General features: G+C 31.8%; 1 protein-coding gene across 12 annotated transcripts in view; it reads right to left on the bottom strand.

Annotated features, from left to right (window-relative positions):
- Positions 1–15,329: 15,329 nt before the first annotated feature.
- MSH5 (MUTS-homolog 5) overlaps positions 15,330–21,821 on the bottom strand; it is a 42,177-nt gene continuing 35,685 nt past the window's right edge. For 11 of the 12 annotated variants that reach the window (XR_016101338.1, XM_088952151.1, XM_088952134.1 and 8 more), the window contains 2 exons: positions 15,763–15,878; positions 15,330–15,667 (listed from right to left, as the gene is read on the bottom strand). Coding sequence is in view for 11 of the 12 variants with exons in the window: in XM_088952151.1 (XP_088808277.1) it covers positions 15,581–15,667; positions 15,763–15,878 (203 nt within the window). In the remaining variant the exon portion in view is untranslated. Of the gene's footprint in view, positions 15,668–15,762; positions 15,960–21,821 lie in introns of those variants that run through there. The other variant, XM_088952126.1, reaches the window with a different exon arrangement.

Here is a 21,821-nt window from a genome sequence, read left to right on the forward strand (position 1 = left end):
CTTAAGTCTTAATGTCTTTCCATTCCACTTCACACTAAGGAATGTGTCTTTATGGAAAGCTGGATATGATGGTCGTGGATAGAAGCAGGAATCATGTAATTGATAAAAATCGATTTTCTTTGAATGAACGTATATGTAAAGAGTTTTAGAGAGCGTAAGATTCTAAGGGGCGTTCTTTCTTTGGATTTTGAGAGGTGGGTAAGTTTGTCAATGGGATTTTGATTCCCATTGACCAAGAATCCCATGTTCCTTTTTGATATTTATGTGGGGACCAGTGAAAGTTTATTTTCTGGATAAATGATACCCATCTCCTACGTGGATAAATAACTTTCCCACATGAGGAAAATTTGCCAACACTTGAATGAGACCCGGGGCACATGCAGTATGGGATTACTTGAATTCTTGAACCGGACTAGATTTCCAGTATTGCCCTGGACCTTGGAGATAGATGGGTAAAACTGGAAAGTTACACCTGACCCCCAGACTCGATTATGACACTTCACTAGGTGTTGGATCAGGCTGCCTTTGATATGCCAATCAGTGAGATCCTTAGCGGGGATCAAAACCTGGGTATGTTGGGGTAGTTTGAGAATTCATCTGAGTGGGTGATCATAGTGACAGAATCAGCCACTTTGTCGGACAAAGGGTAATGATCAGGAATGCACTCTCTCTGATGGAAACCAAACTGCCGGCAGTTGATTTCAATCGTTGGAATTTTGTTTTGCAAAATTAATATATTTATATATATATGTACGGTTTCAAATTGTTTGCAAATGGTTTTAATTCCCGGGATCCATGTGAGAGGAGAGTGCGGCACTGTTCCTTGCAGTCGAGGGAGAGGTCCTCTCTTGTCGGGCAGTGCTTGATCATTAAGGGCTGAGAGGTTAAGTGTAAGACCATTGAGGATAATACCTAATGGGCTAATCTTGCACCTGCCCACAGTCCCTGGGTTTTTATAAGATGGCTTGGCCCAGGGACCACTTAATGTAAGTGTTGGGCCCATAGGGTCCATATGATAGACTCAAGGGGTTCATTGAGTTTTTCAGTGAATTCGGCTGGGCCTTGTATTAAAGGCTGGGCCGAACCCATGTGGCTGGTGTGTAGATCAATGCTTGGGTCCCACGCCATACAAAGAAGCCCAACTAGGCAGCAGATTGGAAAGTAATTAGACACTGAACACTTAATGGGCCAGAAGCCCATTTCGATGTGGGCTGATATGATCACCCATCCTTGGGGCGAATCTGAGATTAATGTTAGTAAAAGGATTGGGCCTTTAGCCTTATCCACTCTTGGAGACCAAATTCAAATTAGATTTGAATCTGGTAACCTCCTGATAAGATCATGAGTAAGCTAACTTTATCTGTAGATAGGATTAAGATTATCCCCTATCCAAATACTGATTTGGATTGGGATAACTCCTAATTAAGAGGATTCTTAATCAAGAAGAAAGGATGAGAAACCCTAACAAAAAAAAAAAGGAGAGAAATACAACAGATTTCGAATCAAGAAAAATCGCAAGAAAGGTTCCTGCGAATTGAGATCAGATCTCATACTCCAGAAAAAGAAAAAGGCAGTTCAGCCTTTTCGCCTTTAGAGTTCTCCTCCTGCCGCTGCCATCTCCTTTGCAAGATTAGATCTTTGCAGAAAAAAAAGTCAAGAAATCTGTTCTTGACATCAGTCTTGCAAGAAAGACTGAAATAGATTCAGTGTTTAGTGCTTCCAGAGGATACTTGCGAAGGATCCAGTGTGTAGGACGCACCCTGCTGGTTCTGTTACATCCACAGTTGTGTCATCTTCAGTAGGAACGGATCTTGGAGCATTCTTTGGGCGTGAACACCAACTTTGGGAGATAGTGCTTCTCCGGATCAGGTATATTCCTCCCATTTGTCTTTTGGTACAGATCTGGTTTGATTATGATTCAAGTAGGATCCTTGAATATTGTATTCTAAATTTAGGGAATATGATTCCCAATTGGGAGAAGGTAGGACATTTTTGAAATTCGCCCACCCATTCCGCAACCTTTATGGCGTCCATTAGATGGATCCTACCATTCTTTCAAAATGCACTTATCCGAGTAAGTCTTTATTGGGAAACACTTACCCGGATAAATACCATGGTTTTCAAAACCGGACCGGATTGAACGATCGGACCAAATAAACCAGGAACTTGTCACTTGACTGGTTCCGTTTTCCCCAAAATTGTTTTTTCCCCAAAACTGTTGATTTTGATCAGCAAACCGTTGAACCGGCTAGTTAACCATTCGAATGGTTTTAATTGTTTTTCAAATTTTTTAATTTTTTTTTTCAGAACAGGCCAATTGATTTGATCACCGGTTCGGTTTTAAAAACAATGATAATACATTTACCTGAGCAAGTAACTTACCAAAAAACCAACGGGGCCTAAGAGGTATGTTTAGATAACGTCCGATTTTCCTCTGTTTTTTTTTTTTTTTCCTTTCCAACACCTTTCGTTCTATGATTCCAATTGTGTCGTTTAGTTTTCTATTGTTTTTGTTCGATTCAAGAGGTATCTATAGTGCGACTTTTGCAAGGTTCATTGCAATCTTTCATTCTCAGGCCAACATTTTCATTCCCAGACTTCATTTGTTTCATGCTTGAATAGGGGAGCGTGTTGCGGTACTTCAATCTTTGTCTCAAATTCTTTGATTTTTCTTTTCTAACCAATAAGTGGACTTTCCATTGGTTTTTGGGCGTCAGTCATTTTTGGACTCTCCGTTAGTTTTTGGAAAATCAGATTCTCACTTACCGTGTTTTTTTTTTTTTTCAATCAGACACAGGTACGTGTATGGATCCGGTTCAAAACCAGATTATTAATACGATACTTCTGTATAGGGTGTATCGTATCTATATTCATGATCATGGATATAGTATACGTTACGACTGGATATGTATCCTATAAGTCATGTTTGACAAAATTGGTGGATACAGTCCGATACACTCCGATATTGAAGTGTATCCGTGTCTAATTTGACAAAATTGTACATTGAGTACTTTTGAATTGTTTTTCATCTTTAATACAAGTTAAAAAAATAGTATTATGAAAACTGAAATAAATAATTGAAGATTTAATTTTTCCAAAAAATTAATAAAAACTAAAAATTATAAAAATAATATATTTCATCTACCTTACATGATTTATATACTTTATTTTACACATAATTATATGTTAAAAATGAAAGCATAGTTATTATTTGAAAACATAGAGTTATTATATAAAAATACTATATAAATAAAATTTCCCAGCAAAATTAATGAAAAACAGAAAATTATAATTATAAAAACTGAAACAAATAATTTAAGATTTAATTTTCCTAAAAGATTTAATAAAAACTGAAAATCAAATATAATTTATTTTATCTACCTTAAATGATTTATTTGTTTTATTTTACAATTATGTGTAATATAAAAACATTATATGTTAAAAATAAAAACACGTTTATTATTTAAAAAATAGTTGTTATTTAAATAATATACTAAATTAATAAATATACCCAAAAATTAATAAAAATTGAAAATCATAATTATAAAATTGAAAAAGTGATAATTATTGTACAATGTTTGAATGTTTTAGAGTCCCGGTATTGTATATTGTAATATTTCTCTTCATATAGCCTATTGAAGTATGCATTTGTCATGTGTTTATATCTTATTCATAGATAATTCAGCTTTTAGTTTAGTATGATTAATGTATTTATCTGATTTATATGCATTTCACTGGTGTATCCAAGTATTTTTATGTCTTTCCTTCTTATCCATGCGTTTTCAAAGTACATCCGTATCTATCCATATCCAATTTACTCAATACAATATCCCATACCGACATTATAATCATTGAAAACAAGTACGATAGCCAAGATTCTAAAATAGAAAGATATATAGTAAACTAGGCTCAGATTAGTATTATAGAAAAGATAGAATTCGGCAACCCATAACCAGAAGAGAATCCACGAGGAAAATATAGTAGATGAATCCCATTTCGTACCCAGTCCAATAAGGAACAATGTCACACACTCCAAAATCCAAAACATTAGTTTCCAACATGTTTTTGGGGTGAATGGGATAGAAACAATCACCGACGAACCCACCCAAAGTTCGGTTTTTGTCACTTGTGTCGAACGACACTGTTCATTTATTTCGGGTTAAGGAGATGAAGTTAATGGGTCGGATATCCACCCATTAATAACAATTAATAAAGTTTAAACCGGTCTAGACCAGTTTCAAGTATTAAACCGGCTCGGTTTCGTCTTCAAAAAATGGTCTAGATTAATGTATTTAATTAAGCAACGTAATTAATTAAGTTAATTAATAGTTAATGTAATTCATAATTATTAATTAACGTAATTAATTGATTAAATATTATTTAGTTCCTTAACGTAAATAATTAATAATTACATTACTTAATTAATTACGACTAAATAATTATTAATTGCGTTAACTAAATAATTAACTAAACAGGTCCTAAACCAAATAAATTAATTAATAACTAAATAATTGCTTAGTTATTATTATTGTTAGGTAATTAATAACTACACAACTAAATAATTAATTAATAACTAAATAACTAAAAAATTAATAGTTACTTTGATTAAAAACTAAATAATTATTAATTCATAACTAAGTAAAAATTTATGGTTAAATACCATTAATATTGAAAATTATCAAGTGTCATCAATAATTTTTTATAAAATATTTAAAATTATCATAAATTTAATAGTAATTATTTAAACTTAACCAAAAAGATTTATGGTTAATTTACTCTTATTTAATAGTGATTTTCTGAATTACTTATGCAAATAGTTCTCATTTCTTTATTATTGAAAATTATCCGAAAATTACTTTAGTTACATATCTTTTACTGTTATTTAGAATAATATTTATTCATATTTTCTTTGTTTATCACTAATTATTGATGATCAATGGAAAACATCAATAGTTAACTGTTACTTTCCTTTAATCACTTAAAAGTAAATTATTAGGAATTATTGAAAATTACCAGATATTATAAGTAAATTATTGGTATTATAGTAATTAATTATTGCTAAAAGTTTTTGTTCATTACGATTAATTAATTATTGCTTTCACTATTAATAAATTAGCAATAATTGTTGTTTTTTTCTTTGACTTATTTAACATTGAGTTCATATCAGTAATTATTATGAATTCCCCAAAATTAGTAATTATTGAACTTAATAAAATTCCTCCAAAAAATATAACAATTAATAGAAGGGAATAGAATAAATATAAGTAGTAATTCAAATAATATTTTTTATCAAATCTAATGTTATTTTCCTTGAATTATGTACCAATAAATTATCAGTTATTAATGATAATTACCAAAAAATATTAGTAATTTTTTCTATTATCAATAATTAACAGACATATTAAATAATTTTATTTTATTTTACTTAAACTATTTATTGGTAAATTATCAGTAATTAATAAAAATTATCAATAAATCATCAAAGCATTGTTAACATTTAGCAGTAATTTTTAAAAATTAAGTGTAGCTATTCAAAATTACCAGAAACTACCACTACCTTCAATTTACCAGGAAAATAACAAATTACTAGAAACTACAAGTAATTTTCAATTTATCGGGAAAATAACAAAAATTACTAGAAGTTTCCAGAAATTGTCGGAAACTAGAAAATTTATTGGTAATTACCATAAATTATTTGTCATTTTTAGTAGTTATTAATTTATTTTAATTTTTCTTGAACAATTTGTTGGTAGATTATCATTAATTATTGAAAATCACCAGAAATTATCAATAAATTGTTAATATTATCAATAATTTCTAAAATGTAGCCATTCAAAGTCACCAAACTTTCAAATTATTGGGAATAAAACAAAATTACTAGAAATTACAAGTAATTTTTAATTTATTGAAAAAACAACAAAAATTATTAGAAATTACCAAAAATTACCAACAATTGTTAGTAGATTTAACAAAATGCCAGTAACTTTAATTTATTGGGAATATAACAGAAATTACTAGAAATTGTTTATAATTAGCATAAATCATCTGTAATTATAAGTTATTAATTTTTATTAAATTATCAAAAATTACCATAGTTTACATGAAGTAATCAAAAGTTACTAGAAACTTTCAGAAATTAGCAAAAATTATCACAAAGTATCGGTAATTACCATAAATTATTTGTCATTTTTAGTAGTTTTTATTTTTTTTCTTGAATTATTTATTGGTAAATTATCTATAATTATTGAAAATTACCAAAAATTATCAATAAATTGTTAATATTATCAGTAATTACCAGAAATAAAGTGTAGCTATCTAAAATTACCAAAAACTACCACTATCAATTTATTGAGAAAATAACGAAATTAGTAGAAATTACCTATAATTTTCAATTTATCGGGAAAATAACAAAAAGTACTAGAAATTACCAAAAATTGCCAATAGTTATTAGTAAATATAACAATTTATCAATAATAATAATTTACCAGGAAATTAACAAAACTTAGTAAAAATTGTCTGTAATGGTAGCTTGGTATAGAGACTTTTCAAATTCATTTTTTTTTCGAATAGCAATGTTTATTACGACTTACATTAATTTGGAATTTGAATTACATTATTGTTCACTTACATTAATTTATGATTTTTACATTTTTGGGGGTAGGGCAAGAATGATGTAAAGTTTATATTCCCTTTTGATCCTTTAGTCCTCAATCGAACATTGGAGTGCAAAGTTATAGCCTCCGAAAGTTGGGTGGTTTTTTACCAAGTCAACAGTTTTTTACCGAAGGGCAGGTTTCAATAGAACTAGACCAAAATCAAGGTTGGTGATGGTTCGAACAATTCAACAAGTCAGGTTAATGGCGGGTTGAAAACATTGATATCAGTTTGGGCTGGTTTTTAGTTTGGTTGGTCGATTCAAAATATTTAAAATTAAAAAATTAAATTACATTTAAAAATACAATGATATTATAAAAATAATAATTTTAAAAATTTAAGTTTACAATATAATATATTTTAGACTAAAAAATATGGGAATTTACCCACTTTCTTATATTAAAAAAATTATATTTGAAATATAAAATATTAAATATATATTTATAACTAAGTTGATTCAATTTTTGTTGGTTCACAAATGGACAAACTGAAAATAACCTAACTGGTCGGGTTATGAAATTGCTGAATCGAGGCCGACCGGAAATACTAGAAAGTGACCAACTCGGGCCAACTTGTGTCAGTTTGGTCAATTTCATTAGTTTGATGAACATCCCTAGATGAAGTTAATTATTGTTATTTTTGTATTGCAAAACATATTAAAAATAGTATATAAAATATAAATAATTATTAATTATTTAAAAATTAAATTATAAAACAATTGTCTACATACGTATTTCTATTATTTAACTTTCGCTTAAAAAATTTTGTGCATTGCATGGTCCACGTTAACAAGCCTCTCCTTGCTCCAAACCCCCATTCCTATTTTCCTTTTTTTTTAATTTTTATTTTTTAATTCCACATAATTACCCATTAAATCAATAAGTAAATAATATAGGCTTAACTATTTCTAACAACCATAAAGAAAGAGGGATTTGATTTTCTATTGTTTAGCCAAGTGGCACCACTTTCCCCCACTTTCTCCTAAATTGTCTCTAATTCCTATTTATCTCCTGAATTATCTCTAACTCCTATTTACCTCTTAAATTATCTCTAATTTGGTAGAGAGATTTAGGGGTACCCACAGTTCGGTGGTGATTTTCTGGACTGAACCGAATTGTTCGGTTTTTCAATTTAACAAAACCAATGCAACCGGTTAATCGTGGTTCAATTTTTTGGTTTTTTTGTGCCCTCAATAATAAAAAAAGGAAAAAAACCTTCCCTCTTGTAGAGAACTCAGAGAAGGGAAAAAACTGGTTGTCGATTTGCTAGATGCCGGTTGGTGACTTGGTGGTTGTTGACTTGCTATCGAGAGAGAACTTAGAGAAGAGATTGAGTAACCGATGGTTTTAGAGAGAGTGAACACTGAACAAAACTGAGACTAAGAGTGAGAAAGATGAGTGACTAAGATTGAGAGAGAAGAGACTGAGTGTCAGTGAGTGAGAGATGAGAGATTGAGATTTCATAGGAGACACCAGACGTCGGTTTGAGAGAGAGTGAAGGCTGAATTTGAGAGGAGTTGCCAGACATCGGTCGGGGGCTCGCTCGTCGGTAGGTCTGGCCTGCTGGGGAAGAAGAAGAAGAGTATGAGAGAGAGAACACGATACAGAGAGTGAGGTGAGACCGACATGGTTGGAGTGTCGAACGTCGGTGACTCAATTGTCGGAGGCCGTCGGTGATTCGGTCGAAGGTAGGAGGTATTAGGGTTTAGGGATTCGATTTTAATTTTTAAAAATATTACATTATAAAAATATATATATATATATATATATATATATATATATATATATACATATATATAGTTATTTTAATAGGTTAACCAAAATTAAACCAATCGGTTCGGTTAACCATTTTTTGCTTCGGTTTCGATCAAGTTTTTTGGTCGATTCAGTTTTTTGGTTCTTTTTGCTCACCCCTAGAGAGATTCTCTCCAAAACTATCCTTATTTCCTATTTATCCTCTTCCCCACTTTTTATCTACACCTATATAACGAAAGTTTCAATTACAAAAAATTTCAGAATTATTCAAATATCAAAACAAAGTTAATTACTAACTTTAAAATATTTATTCAAAACATAAAAATTAATTATAATAGATTTACTAAAATTTATATTATTAATAATTCTATATTTTTACAAAATTCATCACGAAATTATGTAGTAACAATATAAATTATAATTTTACAAATTATTCAATTTAAAAGTTATTCAAATAATAAGAATTCAACATTAAAAATAAAACATTATTTAAATATTTCAATAACTAAATATCTTAAATAAAAAAACATTAAAAATATTTAAATAGTTACATCACAAAATATTTGATATTATGTAATAAATTTAAAATAAATAAAATTTAAATAATGAAAAAGTTTAAATATTTTAAATATTTAAATAACTAAATAATTAACATGACTAAGTTTTAAATAGTTCAAATATTGAAATTATGTAATAAATTTAAAAAAATTCTTAGAAGTAGGATATAATTATAATAGATATTATAATATTTATATTAATAAATATTTAATATTTTACATAATTAATAACGAATTATGTAATAATAGTACTAATTATAATTTTATGGATTATTAAATTCAATAAATAATTAATATTTTAATAATTTAAATAACAGTATTATTGAAATAACTAAATAATATTGTAAATAACTAATTTAGTTTATATCAACTAATAATTATAGAAAATATCTTTCAAAAAAATAATATTTATTAGTAGTAATTTTACAATAATAGTTTATATACATTATATATTTTATATATACTAAAACTAATATTTATTGTCATTTTAGTAATTATTTATTGTATTTTTTGATAAACATATTTTAAATAATTATTTATAAATCTATTTTTGTTTTGTAATTTAACACAAAATTGTCAATAATTATAGGAGATCAAACAAATATTATTTAACTTTTGAAATTTAATTTTTTGTATTTTTGTTAGAAATTTATTTTTTTGTAATTTTGTATTTTTTTATAATTTATTGATTAATATTTATTAGAGATTAAATTATTATTTGAGATTACACTATTTATTGACTAATTTAATATGTTTTTAGTATTTATTGTATTTTTTTAATTATTGTATTTTTATTAGATATCTATTATATTTTCATTATAAATTTATTTTTAATAATTGTGTAATTTTTCTATATATTTTCAATAATTATTGGAGATTAAACTATTATTATTTATTAGAGATTAGATTATTAATTTAGCTGAAATTAGGAGTGTTCAAGGATTGATTCAGTTCGGTTGCAAGGTAGGTCAGGTCGGGAGTTTGTCACCTGAAACCGATTGACCATTAGTGAAAACCCACTAACTTGGGTTGTATCAATTTGGGTATATTTTTAGTTTTGTTTGTTTGTTCAAAAGATTAAATCTTAAAAATTAAATTTATGATATAAAATATTTTAAACTAAGAAATATGATAATTTTCCCACTTTTTCGTATTAAAAATGATATTTAAAATATAAAATATTGATATATATATATATATATATATATGGTCGGGTTAGTTCAGTTTTGGTCGATTTACAAATGGCCAAACCGAAACTGAGCTAACTTGTCAGGTTGACCAATAAAGAAATAACATAGGCTTAACTATTTCTAACAACCATAAAGAAAGAGGGATTTGTTTTTCTAATATTTAGCCAAGTTGCACCACTTTCCCCCACTTTCTCTTAAATTGTCTCTAAATCCTATTTATCTCCTAAATTATCCCTAACTCCTATTTATCTCTTAAATTATCTCTAATTTAGTACAGAGATTCCCTCCTAAACTTTCTCAAATTCCTATTTATCCTCTCCCCCACTTTTTATCCACATCCATCTAAAGAATGTTTCAATTAAAAAATTTCAAAATTATTTAAATATTATAATGGAATTATATACTAACTTTAAAATATTTATTCAAGACACAAAAATTTATTATAATAGATTTAATAATATTCATATTATTAATAATTCTATATTTTTACAAAATTCATAATGAAATTATGTAGTAATAATATAAATTATAATTTTATGAATTATTCAATTTAAATGTTATTCAAATAATAAAATTTAACATTAAAAAATAAAAAATCATTTAAATATTTTAATAACTATATATCTTAAATAACAAAACATTAAAAATAACTAAATAAATATATAACAAAATATTTAAAATTGCGTAATAGCATTAAAATAAATAAAAATCAAATAATAAAAATTTTTAAATATTTTGCATATCTATATCTATATATATATTAAAGTAGAGCTTGCCACATCAACAACCCTCTCCTTGTTTGGTTATTAGACCTGTTCACAGGCCTAGTCGGGCCAGGCTTTGCCTCTTTATCAACATAAAATGTCCAAGCCCGAGCCTGGGCCCGCCCTGACCTTCGGCCTAGATCTTGAGCCCGAGACCTGCCCTTATATAAGGCCCAAAGCTCGAGCTACACATAACATGCCATATTTTTTGTGTAACTTAATAAACTAATATTATATTAATTTGATAATAAATTAATAAATTAGTTCATATATTCTTGAGTTGTAAATTAATATTTGATAATAACTTTATAAATAAATACATATTATATATAATTATTATATATAAATAATGCATATTTCTATTATATGTAATAGTATCAAGATGGGCTTATTTGAGAAAGCCCGAGCCCGATCCGAAAAATTGTCAGGTCCAATCTTTAAAGCCTGAGCCTATGGGCCTAAAATTTTGTCCAATCCTGAAAAATATTAGGCCAGGTCGGGTCGACCTGTTAGGCTACCCAATCCATGAACAAGTATATTGGTTACCCAAATCGAGCAATTCTAGAGGGGGTGCAAGATTCCCTCTAGAAGCCCATGTAGTTGCTACCTAGCATGGAAATCTCCCCTTTTTGCCCCATTAAAATAGGAAGAAAACCCATTAACTTAGGAAATCTTTTCCTATAGTTTCTCTCTTAAAATCTGTCCCTCTCTATCTAATCTTTTCCTATAATCTCTCCCAACCCACACAAATGGAAACTTGCCTAAAGCCCATCCATGTATTCATTAGAGTCTCTCTCTCTCTCTCTCTAATCAGCCCCCCACAACGTCCACAGCACACTCCTACTATGTATTGGGAACATTTTCCGATGATGATACTAGAAATGATGATGTCATCATCGGAAGATGTTCACAATACACGGCAGGGATGTGTTGTGGGACATTGTGGGGGGCAATATGGTGGGGGGCTGATTTGAACTCCTCTCTCTCTCTCTCTATCTCTCTCTCATGTTCCCAATACACTTAGCCAACCCCCTCCCAAAATTTCTCCTAAACTATCTCCCACCTAAAATTCCTCCTAAAACAACTCTTAATTTATATTACATGCCCAATAAACCAACAAAAAACCAAAAAAACGTGGTTAAATTAATTAGTTAAATTAATTTGTGTAATTTTTTTTATATTTTCAATAATTATTGATAATATTGAATATTATTTAGTAAATATCAACACCTAATCTATACTTTTTGTAATTTTGGTAAATTGGAAACTTTAATTGCTAAAAATTACTGCTTTTGGTAATTTAATTTCAGAAAATTTTGAAAATTTGATAATTAATTAAAATATTAATAAATAAAAATTTATTAATTAAAAATTATTTGAAAATTTTCATTGAAAATTTTATTTTAATAAATATAAATTTACTTTTTACGTTTTCAGTAATTTTTGTCAATTTATTATATTTAATGATATTATCAAACAAAAAATAAAAATTTTCAGTAATTTATTTTTTAGTGGAAAATTAATTTCAATAAGTATAAATCTATTTTTTATATTTTCATTAATTTTGATATTTATTACAATTTTGGTAATTTAATTACTAAAAATTACTGATTTTGGTAATTCAATTTAGTGAAAGTGAAATAATAAAATTTCCAATTGTTCAAGTAAATAATTGGAAAATTTTAATAATTTCCATAAGTATTTGATACTACATTTATAATTACCATAATTATTAGAACTATATTTATGGGTTTGGGGGATGACCCCGAGTGGGTATGGAAATTGGTGGATTTAGAGCGGGGAACATACCCCTATCCCAATATTGAGTTTTAAGTTAATTCCTGTCTTTGACCTCGATCCTATTGGGAAAAATTTAGCTTGGATCCCCGATCCCTGATGGAGATGGGTTCCCCATCAGGGACATGAATCCCCACATTTTTTAATTAAAAGTTTATTTCCATAAAGGCATTTATTAAATAAAGGAAAATTCATATGCAAATAATATTTTAAATATATTTCATATATATATATATATATATATATAATATAAATAATATTATATATTTAATATAATATTTACACATCTATCTATCTATCTAAAGCAAGGTGGTCCACGTCGCCATCCCTCTCCTTGCTCCAAACCCCCTATGCTGCTCTCTCCTTAATTCTCTCTTCCTTCCCTTTCCTACCACTCCCAAACTACCAAGTCATCAATCTTTAAAATTTCCTTACTAAAAAACATTCCTAAAATCTCTCTTTATCCCCTCTCCTAAAATCTCTCCACACTCCTAATTTATTGTCCTTAAAACTTTCATTTTCCTACCCTTGTTCTCTCTCCCTTTCTAACCCAACTTTCCAATTATTTAAAAAACATCATCTTCTAATTCCTAAAACCTCCCCTCATTCTTTAAATATTGCTCATAACTAATTTTTTTTACACTCCTAATTAATCCCCAATTCCCCACATCCCTACTTCTAACTAAGACACAACTCTCTCTCTCTCTCTCTCTCTCTCTCTCTCTCTCTCTCTCTCTCTCTCTCTCTCTCTCTCTCCACACTACTTGATCGGGTTTGGTTTTCATTAATCCAACCTAGTTACGACCCATTTACTTTGAATGCTATATTAAAAATTGTTATAATTAATAATTTCATTTCATTTTATTATAACTCATGCCAAAATGAAATAATTATTTTCGTGGTTAATTAAAAATTCCAAAACAATATTACTATTTCTAATAATTAATAATTTTTATTTTATTAATATTTTTAGGATTAATTGCTAATATTTTCAACAATTTACTAATAGTTTACCAACATTAATTAATTATTTTCATGATTAATTACAAAATACCAAAATTCACTTAAAATCTATTATTTATATCCATGCTTTATTAATAATTACCAAAATATATTACTTTTTTTAGTAATTAATTAGTGATATATTACCAAAATTAATTAATTACCAATAATAATTAATTATTTTATTAATATTATAATTTAAAAATTAATAATTGTTTTCATGAATAATTAAATTAATTATTTTTATTACTATTTTAATATTGGGATTAATTTAAAACTCCCAATATTCAATTAAAAATATATTATATATATTCATCATTAATTTAGAATTACCAAAGTTTAATACCAAAATATTACCAATAAATTAATTAATTACCAATAATAATTAATTATTTTATTAAGATTAAATTTTAAAATTTAATAATTATTTACATGAATAATTAAATTAGTTATTTTATTACATTTTAAATAATTCATAATATTATTTTTATTAATAATATTACTATATTAACAACAGTAATATTTTTTTTATAAAATAAGAATTGTAAGATTTATTAATTCATAATTAAGAATTATTAACAATAAATATATATTTACTTCATAATTTCTTAAATATTAATTATAAATTTTAAAAAGAATTATTAACTATTTTCGTGAATAATTAAAAATACCTTAAAATATTATTGTTTTTAGTAATTAGTATTATTGTTAATAACTATAAATTAAAATTAGTGCTATTAATTACTAGCGGGGACCCATAAGATGCATGAGTTTTGTTAAAAGAGTGAAGAAAAAGGAGCTAGGGTTGTAGCTTGGGTTGGGTGGGCCTAACCCAAGCCCGACCCAGCTCAACCAAAGCTTTCGCACATGTTGGACTAGAGTTTTTGAAATTTAAGCTGGCAGCTGGGTTTAGGCCAAAAAAGCCTCAAGGTTAGAACTCATGTTCGGCTTGGGTTGAGACCTCAGGTAGTTCAAGCTCGACCCAACCCATTTGAGCTCATGCCAACATTTTATGATAGACTGGGCTACATAGCTTAATACACCCAAGCCCAAGTCTAGCTCAAGATGTTAGGTTAAGCTCGAGTTGGGCATAAGTTGTTAAACATGGGCTTAATCTTGGATTGTTAAACTCAGTCTTGGGTTAGTAAATTACCAGTAATTATTGTCATTCTATTTTTGTTATATATTAGCAAATTATCAGTAATTATTGAAAATTACCAATAATTTTTCTCTTACCAACCTAGCCTTAACCTGAGCTTTAACCCAACATCTTGGGTTGGGCTTAGGATTGGTTGTGTTGAGCTTTGTGGCCCAGTTTCTAGGTAGAATATATTGATAATATGTAGATATAGGTATCACAAATGTTGGGTGGGTTCAAATTGATCGAATCGGGCTCAGGCGACCCGTGCCCTCAACCCAAGCTCAACCTAAATTGAGGTTAGACTTCAGTTTTTTGGCATAAGTCCAGCTTGAAGTTTGAAAACTCAACCCCAACCTATGCAAAATCTTTGGTTGAGTTGGGTCAGGCCCGGGTTAGGCCAATTGAATCTACACCTTAACTCCTTTTGCCTAAAGTTAATCTGTCAAGTGTCTGGAGGATCCACAATAAAATTTTCAGACTCAAAAGCTGAGCCAGGAGGGCAGTGGCTCACATTTAAGTCGTAAGTTCTATGTATCCATTTTGGTGAACCTAATGTACAGTTCCAACAGTTCACCAACCTTACAGACCAATGTAGTAAACTGAATCCCAGCTAGGATAAAATGAAGTGAAAAGGCCAAGCTGTTCATGCATAGAATTTTGATGATGCCATTTCCATGCATGCTATAACAAAATAGGAAAGCAAAAAATAACCTTGGTGCTTTTAGGTTTCAGAAGGAAATATATCTTGGAAGAAGAGGTTGAGATCACCCTTAAGAGCATCAAAGGCCAACAATTTATCCACCGCATCCTGCATCCAGTTTAGAGAACTAGTCTAAAGTTCCATCAAAAACAAAATAGAGGTGTGATACATTATGGTTGGATTTTAATATCAAAGGGCATCACCTTGTATTGCTGATCTCTAGCTGCTATTTTCTCGCTGCATAGTCGTTTAATGTTCTTGTTAGCCCCAGAGGCCTCCAACACAAAGACTGCTCTCTTGATAACATCCTCTGGCAAACCTGCATGAATGATGTGATGATAATCGATCCTCCAGTCCTCCATACTGGTACAGGAGCTTTCAGTCTATAATATAGATTGACCTTTATGTTCAGAAAATAGCCCATGTAACTTCAGGGTTCATATATTTGTCCCTCAGTATTTTACAAGACTGATCAGACTGGAAACTGCAATTCTATTTTTGGAACTACCTAGCAACCAGTGTAGAGCATTGTTGTAGAGAGTTTTGAAGCTACCAAAGAATTGCTCAGATCTTCAAGAAAATAGTTTTTGGTGTTTATGGAGTGTTACTACTGACAGTCTTTTAGTAGTTGTTAGTTGGTTTAATATTTGCTGTTTGAGCTTGAGTTGTTTGTATTTCTAATTTAGAATTGTAGTTTATTTAGAAATAGATTTCTAAATTATTCTTGGAGTTTACTAATTGCTTATTACTTTGTTTCTGATTTTGTGTAACTAGGAGTCTAAAGTAGAGTTAAACTTGCTGTGAAAGTACATCTTAGATTAGGGATTATTGTTGTCTTATTCCAGCCCTAATAGAAGTATGATAGAGTTCAACCTATATAGACAACTTAAGAGATCTCAAGTACTCCATTTTTGGAACTGGCTTATTGAGTAATTGGAGTGTTATGAAATTTAAAAAAAAAGTTTTTTAAATCATGATTTCTGAAATTTCTATTCTTAGTTGTCTCTATATTTGCTTCTCTTAGCACTGCTAAAGTGACATGAATAGTACCCACTATTCAAAAAAGTACTTATTTGAGGTTCGATTTGCTTCTGTATGATTAAAATCTACTGCATTCTGGCTTAGTTAGCTACCTTTGTCAACATACAGAGCTAGGGAGAGACCAGGAACAAAATGGCTAGAGCCTTATAATTACAACTTCAATACCATGTACTGCACACTCAGGGGTTGCAACTTTTGAGCAGTGACTACCATCCCAAGTTTCAAAAACTGAACCACATATTGAACTATTGGCATTAAATTCCCAGTTCCTGGTTCAGCAGTTTGATGTAGGGCTGCAATCGAGTCATATTTGGATTGGATCCAGCCACATCCAAATCTGATCCAATTATTGGAACCTAAAATCTGAGTCTGAAATATCAGTTTCGGATCGGATTTGGATTTCATCTGAATCTGCCTTGTTGTGTTTAAAATAAAGAAATGTCAAATTTTTTTTAAATAATTACTTTTTAATTTATACATATAGTAAATTTTAATAAATATAAAAATATTAAATTTAATCAGCTCAGATCGTAATTGGATCAGGTGGGGTCAAATTTGTGTTTGATTCGATATACCAGGTTCTAATTGTTAGACAGTTTTGTATGCCCTTAGCTTCAATCAGAATGATGTACTTTATGAGTTTATTGTAAATGAATAAAAGTGCATATTTGATTTATGTTCCCTTGGTATGTTTCTGTGTAATACCCTTAAATTGGACACTTAATGAGACTCGTGTTAGTTTACAATGTTCACAGCCAGTGGGTCAGTTTGGGGAGACCTATCTTGACAAGGCTGACACTGTGGTGCCACCAAGTCGGTTGGGGTGGCCTGTCTCAGCTGCCAGGGTGAGACCCTAGGCACATACAGTGTAGGATTAATTGAATCTTTGAACTGGACCAGATTTCCAGTATTGCCCTGGACCTTGGAGATTGATGGGCAAAACTGGAAAGTTACACCCAACCCGTAGACTCGATTATGATACTGCACTAGGTGTCAGATTGGGCTGTCTTTGATGTACCAATCAGTGAGATCCTTAGCGGGGGTCAAAACCTGAGTATGTTGGGACAGTCTGAGGATTCATCTGAGTGGGTGATCATAGTGATAGGATCAACCCCTTTGTCGGACAAAGGTAATGATCGGGGATGCACTCTCACTGATGGAAACCAAGACTACCGGCAACCGATTTCAATCGTTGAGATTTGTTTTGCAAAATATATTTTATATGAGATATGAAAGTACATATATTATGGTTTCAAAATGATTTGCAAAATGTTTTAATTCTCGGGATCCATATAAACAGAGAGTGCAACACTGGTCCTTGCAGCCGAGGGAGAGGTCCTCTCTTGTCGGGCAGTGTATGATAATTATGGGCTGAGAGGTTAAGTGTAAGACCATTGAGGATAATACCTGATGGGCTAATCTTGCATCTGCCCACAGTCCCTGGGTGTTACAAGGTGGCTTGGCCCAGGGACCACTTAGGGTAAGTGTCGGGCTCATAGAGCCCATGAGATGGGTTTTCGGGGGGTGTAGTGTCCATAATAGTGTATTCGGCCAGGCCTTGTAACAAAGGCTGGGCCGAACCCATGTGGCTGATGTGTAGATCAATGTTTGGGTCCCACGCCATACAAGGAAGCCCAACTGAGCAGCAGTTTGGAAGGCTAAGTGAATACATAACCTTAAATGGGCCTTAAGCCCATTTCGAACTTGGCTGATTTGATTAGTCACTTAAAGGGGCGAATTCTGAGAGTCCAAGATCTAAATAAGATTTAGATCTGGAAGCCTCCTAATTAGATTAGGAGATGGCTGATCTAATCTGCAAATAAGATAAGGGTTATCCCTTATCACTTAAAAGGACTTATCCAAATATGATTTGGATTAACAACTCCTAATGGAATTAGGAGCTGATCCCTTTAAGATTATAAAAGGAGGGGGCGGCAGCCTTTAGATATGCAGTACACAACTCCTGTCTTCAGAGCTGAAATCACAAGAAGAGAGAATTTTGCACCCTACGAATACTCTCTTGCCGCCTCCTCCTGCAGCCGCCGCCTCCAGCAGTTCGATCTCCTCCTCTCTACAAGAGTAATCAAGATTCGATCTTTTGGAAAAAAGATTGGTTGGAGCTGTATTCACAAGCCATCCAGTTGATTCTTGCGAAGGGTCAAGTTCTTTTGGAAGAACACTGCTGATTCTGCTCCACACTGCACTGTGCCATCTTCATTGGGAGCAGATTTTGGATCCTTCCTTGGGCGTGAACACCTCCATTGGGAGATACTGTTTCTCCGTATCAGGTATAATCCCTTCCTACTCCTTTTGGTTCAAATCTGGTTCAGTTCATGGTTCAAGAATGATCCTTGAAAATATGATTTTCTAAATAGGGAATTTGATTCCCAGTTGAAGGGAGAGAATTTTTTTTTGAAATTCGTCCCCTTATTCCGCAATCTTTGGGCGTCCATGTGATGGATATCCTATCCCTTCAGTGGTATCAGAGCCATGGTTCAAATCTTGAACCATTTTATTTTAGATTTGAACCTGCGCAGATGGGCAGAAAGCGTTCTACCCAATTTGCGCAGATATGGGTTTTGGGAAATTTGTTCCCAAAATTGATGGGCAAATAATCTGAAATTAATTTTATATAAATCTGATTATTGTTTAGAATAGTTCTTTATGATTTTCTTGATTTATGGGCTGTTCATACAAGAGGAGATCGAGTTTTTGGTTTGCGTAGGGAAAACTGCAAGATTTGCAGTTTCTTGATTTATTTATTACATTTGTTCTGTAAATAATTTTTTTTTTAGACTCATTGTATTAGACATTCGATCTGATGTAATTATAATAGAAATTAGGTTTTCTATTTCTATTTATTTTTGGATCGAAGATGGTGGCGCATGGAAGGAGATTTCGCAGATGGGACATTCGCTACCTGCGATTTGCAGTTTGTGAAACTGCAATCTATGATTTAACCTCTGTTTTGCAGGATGGATTGTGCGAATAACCCTATTTGACTGATTCTTGATTTAGTTTTATCAGTTCTTTAATTTCAGATTATTTTCTTGAATTAAAGATTTAATTAAAGATCAAACCCTAGACCCATTCGAACCAAGATTGGTTCAAACCGTTTGGACCAAATCTAGGGTTTAATCAAGGCTGAAAGTCAGCCCTAATTTTCCCATTAATGGGCCTGAGGATTGATATTTAATTAAATGGTTAATTCGGCCAACCTGTAAAGGCCCAGTTTTAAATAGTTAAAACTGCTAAAAGCCCACTTAACTCTTAAAGCTATATGGGCCGAACCATTCGGCCCATATACCTAGATAATATTAATGGTTAATATTATGGATTTAAAACGGGCTTCAAATGGGCCTTACAGATGATTAATTGATTGGATCTTTTTATCCCTGCATGAGATGTATGGATGTGTGATGTGCGACGTACATGGGCCATAAGTGCTTGGCCCATGCTCAATCGACAGTGGCTCTTGCGCACACCATGGCTGAATGCGCATCATTGCCATGGTGTCCCTTTTGGTCATTGGATGACCTCCCTCAGTGGTGGGCCCCACACCTCATCAAGAGGTTACGTGCGGAACCCTAGCCGATTAAGACCCACCGAAACCTGACTTTATGGAAGTCAGTGGGAGCCACTTTGGTTTGACCTAAATCAAACTAGGGCGTAATAACTATTCCCTCCAGCTAATATGAGTGCATGTGATAGGGAGATTCATATGATGAACTCTCTAAAGGCCTTCCATCATTAGCATGAGGATGGGTCCTTCAGTAATGAGGAAGCGCACCAAAAAATGGGCTATCCATTTGTTGTTGGGCTTGTCTAAGTATTTCATAAGATAATAGGGGCGTCATAAACCGATGTGGGAGGGGCTTCACCAGAAAATGGGAACTCTCTCACGGTACCTTGGCGTTCACGAATATGATGAGTAAGCACTCACTGGACAAAAAGGTTTACCTGAAAACGGCTCTGAACCTTGCCTAACAGAGGCCAAAGGGAAAGCTCATATGATGAGTGGATATGATCCTTCACAGAAAGGTGGTGGGGTTAGGCAGCTGAAACAGTTGGCTCCATGCACCCTATGTGATTTCCCACATTTCCAGAGACAACCCGTAGTCTCTGTCACTGAGAAAGGAGGGAAATCTCAGAGATGAATAAATGGAAATGGATCGTAGATTAAAATCTGTATCTATGAAATGAACATGAATCAAATTAGGTTGTGGACGGATGTTTGCTCTTTTATCAGAAAATGGCAAACGGATCTTTTGCAAAGTTTCTTGACGACAACAAGCTTAAGGGCCCAAACTATGCCGACAAGTACAGGAAACTTATGTTGGTCTTAATCTCTGAAAAGTTGGATAAGGTAGCTAAGAATCCTGCCCCGGATCGTCCAAGAGATAGGGCTTCTGAGGCCCGTAGAAGAGAATACCAAGAATGGGAGGAGAAAAACTCCCTTGCCCGCTGCTATATCATTGCCTCCTTGGACAATCCAATTCAGAGGCAGTTCGGTCAGATCGAACTTGCCAAAAGGACGTATTGGATAGTCTCAAGACAATATACGAAGAGCATAATCGTTCTACTCGGCAAAAGGTCTTGAAACAATTCATGACCACGTAGATGTCCAAGAGCCAACAAGTTCATGATCATTGTCTCCGGATGATGGGTTATATCAACGAACTGGAGGCTCTTGGATCCGGGCTGGATCTGGTAACACAGATCGATGCTATTCTCAACTCTCTGCCTCCGTCCTTTAATCCATTCATCATGAACTACAACATGAACAAGCTGAATGTCAGCTTGCAGGAACTCAGCAATATGTTGTAGAGGGCCGAAGAATTGATTAAAAAGGATGAGTCCATTGCCATGCTTGTTGAAACTGGCAAATCGGGCAAGAAAAGGAAGGCAAAGAGAAAACCCCAGAAGAAGGCTGCCAAACCTAAGAAGCAAAAGAAAGACAAAGCATCGGATGCCTGTCACTTCTGCAAGAAGACCAGCCACTGGAAAATGAATTGTCCTGCCTACCTGGAATCCAAGAAAGGTAATTTTGAAACTTGTGTTATAGAAACCAATTTAATGGTAGCTTCTGCGTCCTGGTGTATTGACTCCGGGGCTTCAACTCATGCGTGTAACTCACTGCAGGGGTTCAAGGTAAGTAGAAGGATGATGATATACTTTATGAGTTTATTGTAAATGAATAAAAGTGCATATTTGATTCATG

The sequence above is a fragment of the Nelumbo lutea genome, chromosome 1 (assembly GCF_056320005.1).
Source record: "Nelumbo lutea isolate HS-2025 chromosome 1, American lotus-T2T, whole genome shotgun sequence".
In the NCBI taxonomy this organism is placed as follows: domain Eukaryota; kingdom Viridiplantae; phylum Streptophyta; class Magnoliopsida; order Proteales; family Nelumbonaceae; genus Nelumbo; species Nelumbo lutea.